This window comes from Patella vulgata, chromosome 3 (assembly GCF_932274485.2).
Source record: "Patella vulgata chromosome 3, xgPatVulg1.2, whole genome shotgun sequence".
In the NCBI taxonomy this organism is placed as follows: domain Eukaryota; kingdom Metazoa; phylum Mollusca; class Gastropoda; family Patellidae; genus Patella; species Patella vulgata.
Genome location: NC_065881.2, coordinates 16,152,493 through 16,166,438, shown reverse-complemented (window position 1 = coordinate 16,166,438; position 13,946 = coordinate 16,152,493). Strand labels below are relative to the sequence as shown.

The 13,946-nt window shown below is 36.9% G+C and overlaps 1 protein-coding gene across 1 annotated transcript; it reads right to left on the bottom strand.

The window, feature by feature from the left end:
- Window positions 1-456: 456 nt before the first annotated feature.
- On the bottom strand, window positions 457-8,622 carry LOC126815857 (dysbindin). The gene is made up of 8 exons (XM_050541853.2): window positions 8,389-8,622; window positions 6,567-6,671; window positions 5,645-5,705; window positions 5,063-5,195; window positions 4,323-4,478; window positions 3,676-3,816; window positions 2,876-3,001; window positions 457-1,922 (listed from the first exon to the last, which is right to left on the bottom strand). The coding sequence occupies exons 1-8, from the start codon at window positions 8,448-8,450 to the stop codon at window positions 1,399-1,401; spliced, it is 1,308 nt and encodes a 435-aa protein (XP_050397810.1). The 5' UTR covers window positions 8,451-8,622; the 3' UTR covers window positions 457-1,398.
- Window positions 8,623-13,946: the final 5,324 nt, after the last annotated feature.

Below are 13,946 nucleotides of genomic sequence, written 5' to 3'. Positions count from 1 at the left end.
GTTTTAAAGACAAACATGCAGTAGGTAGGGGGAATTTTGCCCTGGTAGCAGTGTTTCTGCCTACTTTTCTTTAATTTCCATCTGCCAAGGGTTCATTTACAATCATACTCAATTATAGCATGTAGCTTGAATACTGCATGATTGGACATCTTGCAAACCCACAACTTGATCAGCGCATCAAAAAAGGGGCTTCCCCAAAACATGAATGGATATTAAAATGAATAATATCCACTTCAGAAAATCTGGCAGGAATCTCTTGAACTACTCTTAATTTCATTTCATTGATACCTGTGCGAATCGGGAGCTTGAGTGTTCTGTGGAATAAGTTTCTAGAGTACACTGTCATTATCCAGAGATTTTTGTTTTAACCAAAATGTGAAAACGTAAAGATTTCTATTTCTGAATGGAGACAGACTACCAGATGACAATGCTCCAAAGTAAATCAGTGCATACAGGTTTTATTTAAAATAATTTATTCTCAATAAAAATAGAAAATACTCTAAATTATAATAATATTATATACATATTTACCATATATCAGCTAGTATCTAGTCTATATTTACTTTTATTCATATGAAACAAACACTCTTCTCATCCAAATAAACTTCAATAAAACAAATATTAAATAAATATCATTAACACACATTTCTTATGTTCGAAATTTATGAGTAGAATACTGCCTGAACAGTGGCATTTCTGCAGGCCTGGAAATAGATATTTCAGATGTACCTGACAAAATATCAGGCACTAATGAAATAATACCTGACATTTTCAACTTAGTGCCGATATGTATTAATAATATCAATATGAAAGACAAATCAGTGCCGGACAAAATGACCTGGCACCAGAGGTTTTGTGCCTGACAAAGCCTGAATCTGTGCCTGATATTTTCTGTGACAGGTGCCATATTTCCAGGCTTGCATTTCTGATAATCTTTAAAATCCAACACTATTGGCATTTATTACAAATATATACGAATAGTAGATAAATATATACATTTAAAATACAGATGTGACGTCATCCTTTGATGTTGGCGTACCATTATTTCCAATAATGTACGGGCAACTTGCCAATTGTACATTATCTATACTAGATGAAATATTGGACTCATGTGACGTATTTCATTGAAAAGCACGTGTGGGATAGTGTCTGTATTTTAAGTTGTTTTATGGTCTTGAGCTAAAGACATTGCGTAATATATTAATTAAAACAACACTCGGCTAACGCCTCGTGCAGTATCAATATATTACTTAATGTCTCGCGCTCGACCATTAAACCATACAGAATATACCATCCACAGATTTGGATCATTTGCTCGATAAAGACAAAACATCCTCTCTGTTGCATAAAAATAAATTCAGTAATTGTACTATATTGTATCTTGTGTTACGATTGTGATTATGTATCATTTTCTTTGGATACTTGAGAGTTATCTTCTCTTGATGTTTGATCAATGCTTTCATCACTAGTTATTCCTGTATCATTTGTTATTCCTGTATCATTTGTTATTCCTGTATCATTTGTCTGATATGTCACCACACCATCTGCTTTCACCACGTCCGAACTTTCAATATTTTTTGTTTCACTTTTACTGGAAGCATCTGACTGCACCAAAGAATCACTTTTATTTGATTGGCTGCGTTGTCGAGTATTATCATCTGATTGGCTGCCATCATGGGTATCAGGATTAATGTTGGGATTGGAACGAATATTGTCATTGGTTGTAATCACATGGTCCTCTTCAGTACTTCCTGTGTCGAATGTCGTACGATATGCAATGTCTTCTTGGCTGAATTTAATTTTTAAATTCTGTAAGTCTCCTTCTAATTTACCTTCATTGTTTCTGTAATCTTTTGTATAATCATCTTCAAAAAACATCTCTTCCCCATCCTCTGGCTCCTTATCTTCTGCGTCTGCAACTTCTAAAACATACAGCAAAAGATTAAAATAAACATCAAAATAATTATCAAACTGACGATTTTAAATGATTTTCTAAGCAGAACAAAGACTTTGTAAAGAAACAAAACACCCAACATTTGGGTTTAACATCTCATCAACACGTATTTAAATTATTTTGAGACTAACATATGGTTACATTTATTTAATATGGTCAACAGGGAAAAGACTTTTGCCCAAACATTAGTATTTCTGCATTTTTTTTTCATTGGATTCCAACTATCAAAGGATCTTTTACACCTAATTTATTTTTTTCAATCGCTGGAGCAATGAGCAATTTCAAGCAACCAGGGATGCAACCCTTGGGGGTTCCCATAAAATAATATCACATAAAAATTGCTCTGCGAGAGATTGATTGCTGTCGCAAAAATTTACGTCCAAATCAGAGTGTGTCCACAAGTTAAACTTGGTTTCTGGACCCATCTGAATGACGAGACACTTTAAGATTCAAACATTGTTGATCAAAATCTTATTCATCCACAAAACAGATATCAGGAAAAACTACGATTCTGGCTAAATATAAAACAACAAATCAATCTCAGTAACAATCTGATTAAAATACAGATATATATCTCGTTTCGTTTTTTTTTTATACTTTCGATGACCTACACTACATTGTAGCGATAGGTCACGTCAGAGGTCATACAAGTGGCTTTTGAGCCTATGACGTCAGATATTTGATTAACCAATCAGCATTGATGTTACTAGTGGATTTACCCACAGTTCCGTGCAAAACACGCGTAAAGCTCAACGTAACAGGCCGTTTCATTGGCTAATCTCTCAGACCATTCAGAATATGTCAATGATAATAACTCTTCCAGATCCTAGTGTAGTAAAGACAAGTAAAACGAAATTTTGAACTATAAAAAACGAAATGAAATAGGATCTGTGTTTTAATCAGATTGTCTCAATAACGGACCTGGTTTAGTATCAGTTATGGGTGTGGTGGTCTGTGATGCGAGGAAATCATCTAAAGCACCATCATCCTGCTCAATATTTATATCACTTAAACTACTAACTTTAGGTATTTCTGGTAAACTTAATTCTAAAATATAAATAAATAAATTAGGACATATAAAACTCTGGTTCTCAGATAGTGCCCCGTGACTTAAAGAAATATTCCTTTTATTTTAAAGATACATTATGTAAGATTTAGATAAAGAGCTGGCCAGTCTCGCTATTATAGCTCAAAAATAGATAATAAAAAATGAATATATTGAAATTTCAGTAAAATTACTTTATTTTGATAAGATATAGCGTTTTAACGAGACTATTAAAATAGTCTCGACTGTCAACTACCATTGTTACATTAATAGACAAAGTCTTGATTATCCAATGGATATTGTGCCATATTCTAATCCATTCAATATAATGGCCATCCAATAGCAATGGTCTAGAGAGTTGATTATGGGCTTGTTATCTTAATAAATGTCGAAATAATAATTTATATAGCTCTCATATCATGTATCTTTAAAAAGATCACATGACCTGTTTCTCTTGCTAAAGGGAGGAAACTATATTAAAAGTTTGTCCATGGGGTCTTGGATTTGATCACATCTAAACTACAAAGCACACTTTCCCTATCATCCCCACATTTACCATTACAAGGATCGTCATCATCCAACATGATTTGATTCTGAGGCACCTGATATAAAGGATAGTATACAAACTTTCTCAAGAGACAAAAGTCCATAAAAAGTTAATTTTTTGTAATCTTACTATCAGTTCTGCCATGTTGTTTATAAAATGATAAATCACTGGAAAAGGCCTCTTCAAACGCTTCATGTCGTTCTTGTAATTTCTCGTTACGACTTTTCTCCAGTTCCTGCATTCTTCTTGCATGATTCCTGGCCAGTTCAACTAAAATAAATAAAATACATTTTAATTTATCTTCAGTTTGAGAGTTTCGTAAAGTTGTGGTCATTAATGGTAGATTGTGGTACAAACAAACTTTACAGACAGTTTCGTCAAGTTGTGAGAGAGAGAGAGAGAGAGAGAGAGAGAGAGAAATGGGGTTTAACCTCCACTAGATACAACCCAGGTCATTTCGGGACTAACACATGGTTTAATTTTATTTCAATAATTCGCTTGAGCGTAGGGGTCTTTAGCAGTGGGAGGAAAGGGGAGGACCCAGAGAAAATCCAACGAGGTTGGACAGGCGACCCTACTCCTTGTCACGTACAACCGGGGATTCGAAACCACGCCAGTTGACTCAATGACAGGCCTTATGACGTCAAGTCGTGGGCATGAATGGAAGATTGCAGTCACAAAACAACTTTACAGCGAGCTTCGTCAAGTTGCTGTCATCTTTGTTTATTTTAACCAAATCCGAGATAGAAAAGTGAAAACAAAAAAACTGATAAGACCTTTAACCCTTTCAGCATCTTGTTGTTTTTGTTGTTTATATTGTACTAGTTGTTTATTATGTAGAGTTATCTGTTTCTGTATTTCCTGTTCATCACAAACATCTTCTAATCTCTCCATGGCTTCTTCAACAAGCGTAAAATCATTCTTTAATACAACTAGAATAAAACAGGATTTAAAAAACTTTAATTTAAATACTACATTGTTCGTATCCGGTAATGGCTGAGAAATTTTCTCTGGATTCTTCAATGTGGTTTACCCTGGAGGGCGAAGGGGGCGAGACAGTTTCTATTCGTTTGGATTTGTCAAAAAACTGAGGTATCATGTACACATTGGTGAGCACGCAAAAGAACCCTTGGCAGTTGTAATTTGATAAAGAGTAGGCCATAGCGCCGATGTCTGGGCAAAATTTCACACTGCATGGTGTAAGTCCGTCTTCATTATCCCAGTCGTTGTAGAAAAGTAGGACGTAAAAGAACCCTTGTCAGTTGGAATTTGAAATAAAATTAGGCTATCGTGCCGTTGTTCGTGCAAAATATTCCTCATCGCTCACTGCATGGTGTAAGCCTGTCTTTATTAGCCAGAGCAGAAAAGTAGGACATTAAACCCCAGTTCATTGACATTCAGCACTGACAAATTGAATCCATTGTTATTGTCTTTCGGATACGATAAAAAATGAGGTCATGTGTAAAAGTTAGCGTGCACGTTAAAGAACCCTTAACAGGTGGAATTTGAAATTTACCTAGCTTATCTGTCAGCCGTTCTATAACTTGTAATAACTCAGGTAATTCCTTTATAGAATCTTCTAAATTTGTCATCAATTCTGCTTCTTTCTCCCATTTTTTAAACACAGTAAATATTTCTTTATCTACAATCTGTAACAATAAAAACAAAACATAATCATGTATTTCTTTGGGTTTCTGAGTGGTCTTTGGAATATACATGTAGATCATAACAACTGTCATTGAGTCAAGTGGTTTCCCCTTCCAGTGGTGAAAGATGTAGGCCTAGCATGAAAAACCATCCAGTTGTTCGTGTGTATGCTGGGAGTTTAAATAAAAAGTTTGAACAGACCTCCACTTAATTTAAATCAACACTTCAAATTTGGTATGAAAAGTCGAGGTCGAGTGTATACCATTAGCACCATGCTCAATATCCCCAGAGAGTTAGAAATCAGAATAAGAATAGTTCTAGCGCCACCATCAGAGAGACTTAAAATTTACTGCATAGCACATGGCATGGTGCAGAAAACTAAGACTTTGAAATATATTCATTTTTATTCAGATAAAACCTTTAATAAAATCAACAAATAAGTTTACGGTACCTCAGCTTTTTTTGCGCTTTGTTTTGTAAATGAATCAATCTCTATCCATGACAAGTGATATCTGAAATAATATTAAATAATATAACATAAGATTTAGCAATCTTGCTGGTCTGCAATAATAACTGATGGATCTTTCTCAGTCACTGGAATGTCTGATTGAGAATTCTATGACTATCGGTATATGTACATACGGAAAATTCAAATAATGGAATTAAAGTCACTGAGAGAGAGAGAAATGGGGTTTAACATCCACTTGACAAAAACTAGATCATTTTGGGACTAACATATGGTTCAATTTTATTTCCATAATTCGATTGCGCGTAGGGGGTTTTAGCAGTGGGAGGAAACCGGAGGCCCCGGAGAAAACCCACGAGGATTAAAGTCACTGATACTGATCATGCATTTTTCGGATGACAATATCTAATTTTTCGAGAAGTAAAATGTACTTAGATATATAGATTATTCAACAATCATGCAATATCAAGAATGGAAAATCTTCTAGTTTGGATTCAATGGGATTAAAAGAAGCCCATCAAAATATTTTACTCAAGACTTAAAGGTGGCGCTCACTTGTTCATGGATGCCAAATGTTGCATAATTTTCAATTCATCATATTTTTGTAAATACTAAATGGAATTGAAAGAGTTTTTGGATTTGTATTCCTTTTAGAGATTGAACTTGGTAATATTGTAGTTGGCAAGGTATTCCTCAAATGATATTGAGAGGCTTTAAAAGTAACATACAATGTACAAGAAGCTTCTCGGAATATAGTTCTATTCACAGACACAGAGAACTATTTCTGATTAAAATCCCTCAGCAGATTTTAAAAAATGATTATCATAGGTACTAAATTCTATAATCCCTCAGCCGCTTTAAAAAAATATTGTCATATTGTAGGTACTAAATTCTATGATCAACAAACCTCTGAAGAAGATCTGCTCCTGCATCGAGAGAAATTCCATCTCCTCGTAGTCGTTTTAACGTCTCACTTTTAGGATGAGTTTCAAAAGTTGTCAGTGCTTTTAACCTGTTAATACATGTAAATCAAAAATATAATTGATGTTGGTACCGGTCTGGTATCATAAAAACCACCAAATGTAAATTTCGACAGTCAGTGAACAAAACAACCACTTCACAGTTTTTGGATCTTCAGTGAAATGAATTAAAATATATCAAATTGAAAGATGTCATTATTCTTTTGGTCAACACTATGAAAATTAGAATAATGTACGACAAGACACTGAAATAGCCAATGTTATTGAATGATGGCATCTTGAAGCTGCTTACATACACTAACTCGACATTTCTCAAAATTAACTTTTGAAAACAATAATTTTAAAATTGCGAGAAAGACAAATGGGTTTTAACATCCACTCGACACAAACTAGGTCATTTTGGGACTAACACATACTTCAATTTATTTTAATAATTCGCTTGCGCGTAGGGGTCTTTAGCAGTGGGAGCTAGGAAACCCCGAAGGACCCGGAGAAAACCTATGAGGTTGGACAGGTGACTCTACTCCTACCGGCGAATCGAAACCACACCAGTTGACTCAATGACAGACCTTATGATACAGCAACCTTCCCCCCCCCCCATTTTAAATTGATTGGCAACCAAAATAATGTCTGTTGTACAGTATGAGATGTAATGGAAAGATATATAAACAGTGGACTCTAAGAGATTAAAGTACATGTAGCTAAGTCTCTAAATCAATATCACCCAAAGTCTTCGACACTGAAAATATGAAGTATTTGTCAATTTAAATCAACATTGATGTTGTGGTCTTGTCGGGAAAAAATGGGCTTCTGATATACAATATTTAAGAGAAAATAATTGTTTTACCATTGGTACACAAATCGTGTACCATAATGCGTTTCAGCTCTATTTGTAGCAAGGGACTCAAAGAACGAGGCTAGACATATTCCACAAGTCATGTCAAACGGTGACCTCATATTCTTGTATGGGTAGCATGTGCTTTAAACACTATCAGTGCAGATTAGAATAACCAGATGCTAGAGATAGCCATTCAATTGAGACTTGTGGCGTATTTCGCCAAACATTGCTGGTTTGAAATTAAGAGTAAAAATGTAAACGATTGAATGTAAATCAGTTTATATACATTCATATTACATCATTATATGCATTGCGACCCATTTGTGTCAATTTCTAGATCCCAAATATTAGCGATTTAGCTCCTTTAAACTCTTTAGTATCGCTAAACAAATTATCTTGGAATAGATGTGTTGTTACTTTCAATCAACTGTGTGCTTGTTTCTGTTATTCTTGCTACATGTATACATAGACTATGAAATTAGCCTATATGATTTTTCCATGGCCATAGAATTATCATATACATACTGTGTCAGAAACAGTGATTCAACAGGCTTCATAGCCTACTTAATTCTAACAGTGTTAAACAGTTTATAAACTCTGGTACTAAATGCAATATATGTGGATAATTCCCATTATTTATACTTTATAATGTTAATTTGGATGCCAATTAGAGTTTACGAAAGTTGTACAGTTTGGAAAGGTCAAAGGAGGAAGTTTGCAGTTCTTTCAAAATTTCTGATGCATCCGACCAAACTATAGCATACCGGTACCACTTTTTAACTCAAGATTCAAATGAAGCATTTTTTGGTCATCTGATCAATCGATGCAACGACAAGTACCTATAACAATTTTGATCTTTTTTTGGTAAACTATAATAATAAAGGCTTTTCTAGTTGACTAACTTGACTTACCCATCAACAATATCCTGTTGAACGCCTTTAATAGTACCTTTCAGTCCCTTTAAAACACTCATCTTGACTTGAAGTGGGCGTATCAATTCGACATATTGTTCCCTGTTTTAATTATGGTCGATTTATCACTTATAAAAAAGCGGATATCTATACAGATAAAAAAAAATACGGATATCTATCTTTATCACCTAGTTTCAACTACTCTGTAGTCAGCGCCATATTCATATCATGTGATAATCACATGACTAGGTATAAATAAAAGGGAAATAATTTCGGTAAAAGGAAACAGACCACAATTTGTAGCGCGTTCCCTTTCTACCATTTTGCCAGGGTCGGTTTAAGCTTGCTTGGGGTCCCAGACTGAAAATGTTTCCCATTTTCGAAATCTTCAATAACTATAGGAAATTTGGGGTCCGAAATTGGTTGACTTAAAAATAAATCGGTCTGATCTGCTGTAAGTGTAATACATTCCTTGCATAAATCAAAGACGATCAAGAATTGATTAATTGACTTTAATTCGTCACTTTATTATCAGACTACAGCTTATAGAGTCCTTCATTTCGCTTTAGATTTTGCACATATTCTAGAAGGACTGTACTAAAGCAGTAGACTAAGCGATGTTCGGCTTTTTCCGGCGTGGTTTCCCCTAGTCATTGGTGGAGGACAAAGGTCCTGGCAGGGGACAACGTATAGTCTTCGGATGGGACGAAAAACCGAGGTCCCGTGTACACATTGGCGTGTACGTAAACTGTCCCTTGACAGATGGAATTCGATATAAGAGTAGGCCGTAGCGCCGCTGTCCTGGCAAAATTCATAACACACTCTTTGGCGGATGCCCGTTTTCATTAGCCCAGTACGGAGCAGAACAGTAGGAAGTTAAACCCATCCATACATCTACTAATTTTTACTTGATGTCAAGGTTAAGGTCGCTTTTTTCAATTAAAATATAATAAGGTACCAGTGTGGAGCAAAACCGTGAACTACTTTAACCACGACATCGCCACTGCGACATTTTATATAGATATAAAAAAAAGACCGATCATATCAGTAGATATAAATGGAATGTCGTAAACAATAATCGAACGATCTATCAGGAATTTACAGGAATTAAAACGATTTATGACTAACCCGGAGGCGGTGTGATTAAAGGGATTATTGGAATTAAGGGATAATGGCCACGTGTTTGATGATGTTAATCCCGTTATTGGTAATTTCTATTTTTAGAATGATTGACGTCTGTGGCTACTGTTATTATATTTTTTTTTATTTTCCGGGTTTATTCAGTAATAATGAAATATGTTTATATGTTCAATATTTATAAGAGATTTTGAAGCGGAAGGATAACTGTGTTTCTCAAGATGTCCACGGCGAACCTCGTACGTGTGAGAGAGAGAGAGAGAGAGAGAGAGAGACGTCCACTCGATACAATTCAGTCATTTCGGAACTGACATATGGTTTAATTTCATTTCAATAATTCGCTTGCGCGTGGCGGGCTTCGTGGCGGGCTTTAGCAGTGAGAGGTAGTTGGGGGACCTTGAGAAACCCCTACGAGGTTGGACAGGCCACCCTACTCCTTATCACGTACAGACGGGGAATCCAAACCAAAAAGTACACCACTTGGCTTAATGACAAACCTTATAATCCAACGTACACGCGAAACACCATTTGGCCACCCAACAACCCTCTATAAAAGAGAAAGTTTGTTCGTTTGTTTGTGTGTTCGATATAAAAAAACAAAAAGTTTTAAAACAAACCTCATAACAACCACTGTCATTGAGTCAACTGGTGTGGTTTCGAATCCCCGGTTGTACGTGACAAGGAGTATGGTCGCCTGTCCAACCTCGTGGGTTTTCTCCGGGTCCTCCGGTTTCCTCCCACTGCTAAAGACCCCTGCGCGCAAGCGAATTATTGAAATAAAATTGAACCATGTGTTAGTCCCGAAATGACCTAGTTTGTGTCGAGTGAACGTTAAACCTCGGTTTTTCGTCTCATCCGAAGGACTAGACAGCTGTCCTTGTCAGGCCCTCCGTCCTGCATTACTGACAAGGGGGAACCACGCCGGAAAATCTGGATGAACTTTCTCGGCCAATGCAGGGATCGAACACCCGACCTCCAGGCTAGCGAGCCAGCGTCTTACCTACTTAGCCACGTGATCCCCCTCATATCAACCAATAATTTAACGACGCTATTTTGTTTTGTATTTTATACAGTATTTAATTAATAAAATTGACAATGATTATTGAATTATTACAGATGTTACAAAAATGGAGATCTACTCTACCCTGCAACGTTGGGGGTAACACCGGAGGGAGGCAGGCCTGTAGCTAGCCCAAGAATGTTGGGGGGGGGGGCAAGGGCTTCTGGGGTCGCCGATGTACCTACACTTGACGATCCACGGCGCACCTCCCTTCGAAGGGTCTAGGGTGCTCTCCCCCCAAGAAAATTTTGTAAAATATGGTTAGTAGGCCTACAGGAGGGGAACTATGAACATGACAGAAAATTTCAATTTTGAGGCTGAATTTGCGATATTGGAGTATTATGATATTTTGATATGAACATTATAAAAAATTGAAGGAAGAATACGACTTTAACGTACCTATAAGAATATATTATGAGAAAAACAAAAAGTTTTGAATCGGGTTATGCATTACGTGCGGCCTGACAATCATATATTGTCATTATAAGGCGCCCCACCTATCATGTCATTATGGGCGTCCCTCCAGGATAAGGCACCCAACAGATCACGCCGTATTGCGTCCAATGATTGGGGGTGTCGAATTTTTCCAGGGGAGGGGGGGGGGGGGGTCTAGCGCGCCTGGGAGGATTTACGCAATACTACCCAATAGTACGCAGTACGCAATACTACGCAATACTACCCAATACCACCCCATATATATACTACCCAATACTACAGCATGAGCAAATTACTAGGTTTTTGTCAAAAAAAAGTGAGTTTTTTCGCGGGAAATGTACTTCAAATGCGCTTACCGATGTCTGGCTGTTCCATTAGCCGCCCCCCCCCCCCGTATCACCAAAAACATGCAAAGAATAACCCAATACTAGCAAATACTAGCAAATAACACCCAATATTATCAAATAACAACCTAATATCGTCAAATAGCAGTACATCAGTATAATAACTGCAACGAATATTCGATAATTTGCAGAGAATTAAAATATTTACGCAGTTATCTCCCTTTGCATCCGATAAATGGATTTTAGATTGCTACTCAGACAATCTGATTAAAATACAGATATCGGATGCAAAGGGAGATAACTGCGTAAATATTTTAATTCTCTGCAAATTATCGAATATTCGTTAAAATACAGATCTATATTTCGTTTCGTTTTTATTATACTTTCGATGGCCTACATTACATGGAGATCTGACAAGTTGTGCTGGAAGGTCGTGTCAGGGATTGTACGAGAGGCTTTTGACCCTATGACGTCAGACATTGGTTAATCAATCAGCATTGACGTTTCTAGGGGCTTACACACAGTTTCATTGGCTAATCCCTCACTTCAACCAAAACGCGGGTAATATAACAACTCTTCCAGATCCTAGTGTAGTAAAGACAAGTAAAGCGAAATTTTGAACTATAAGAAAAACGAAACGAAATAGGATATGTGTTTTAATCAGATTGCTACTCAGATTATATACATAGATGTAGACTGTCATTTCCCATTCTTCGAATGATGTCACTATTGAACAAATTCTCCGGTATATATCCACGGGTGACGATGTCGCGGTGATTACCACCAAAATGAATAATCGCGGCATCGATTTCCTCTGTCATTGACTAGGTATGTAATGTGGTGACACGTGATATTATTAATTAATGACGTCAGATAAATTTGAACCGGACTGGTTGGTATTATGTTCAAGCTGATCAAACTGACGGTAATGAAGCCAAACCAGGGCTAGTAGACAACTAAATGGTGGGTGGGGGTGGGCGGTGGCGATGGTGCGCCGGGGGTGTGCCTGCTGCACCAATGATTTGCAATGTATCCAATTTTAAGTATTTATAGAATTAAAATTGTCCAAAAATATCGACATCAGAGCGCTGTAACGTCCCAGCTGTCATCATGTGACCTACTGTGATGGAATTACCCGGGCAATGTCCCATTCCGAAATCTGTGCTGCTCCACCCCACCCTTATCGATATACTTCCGCTGCCCATTGCCCTGGCTATTAAACACCTTTTATTTAAGTTAAAATACATTGTTGATCGTGTGTGTTATTTCAATTAGTGATTGGCTAAACTATATACGATTACATTTTTATTTTGTTTACCAATTTTAGTTTAATGTTTTGCTTATTACTGCAGTGCATTGTAACTTGAAAGACAATCGGTTATATATGGGCAACTTTTGTTTGCTGCCCGTAAGTTTAGGGTAAAATAACCAAAATATTTTTAACAGTGTGTGCATTGTAACTTGAAAGACAATCGGTTATATATTAACACTGTCTTTATTTGTAGACGTAAAACTTTCATCTAAAACAGATTGCCAACATTGAGAACAAATCAACATATGAAATCCCCAGTGAATAATAATTGTGTTTTTGGCCCAAATCAAAACAGACACATTTCCGAGACTCCGATCGGAATTAGGCGAAAATATTTTTGGGGGATTTGGTTCGCTAGACCATATTTTGGTTTTGACCATAGCCAGTATTCCGAAATTTTCAATTCATCATATCTTGGTAAATACTGAACGGAGTTGACTCATTTTTGCAATGATTCAACTTTTACAATATTGAAGTCTGTTCTTTCTTGAGGGGTTGGATGGCGGAATGGTTAGCATGTGCGCGCTGTATCATGAGACCTGTCATTGAGTCAACTGGCGTGGTTTCGAATACCCGGTTGTACGTGACAAGGAGTAGGATCGCCTGTTCAACCTCGTGGGTTTTCTCCGGGTCCTCCGGTTTCCTCCCACTGCTAAAGACCCCTAAGCGCAAGCGAATTATTGAAATAAAATTAAATCATATGTTAGTCCCGAAATGACCTAGTTTGTGTCGAGTGGACGTTAAACCCCATCTCTCTCTCCCTCTCCATCTCTCTCTCTCTCTCTGTTCTTTTTTTTTCTTGGGGTCGACGAAATTTGGGACAACACTGGATAATAAGCAACGATGAATAATGGAAATTCCATGTAATTTGGCCAATTACCGACCACCACAATATCATCCTTCAAAAAACCTCCCCCATTATTTATCTCTGGTTTTAAACGAAGTTAATAATATAGGCCACTGATTTCAGGTTTGGTAATTTTTTTTCATTTTGAAACAACAAATGAAATGAAACCGAGTTTGACGTCCACCTGACACAAACTACTTCATTTCGGGACTAACATATGGTTCAATTTTATTCAATAATTCGCTTGTGTTTACGGTCTTTGCAGTGGGAGGAAACCGGAGCAACCGGCGAAAACCCTCGAGGTTGGACAGGCGACCCTACTACTTGTCACATACAAGCTGGGAATAGAAATCACGCCACTTGACTCAATGACAGACCTTCTGATCTCACGGGCACGTGTTAAACCATTCGGCCATCCAACCC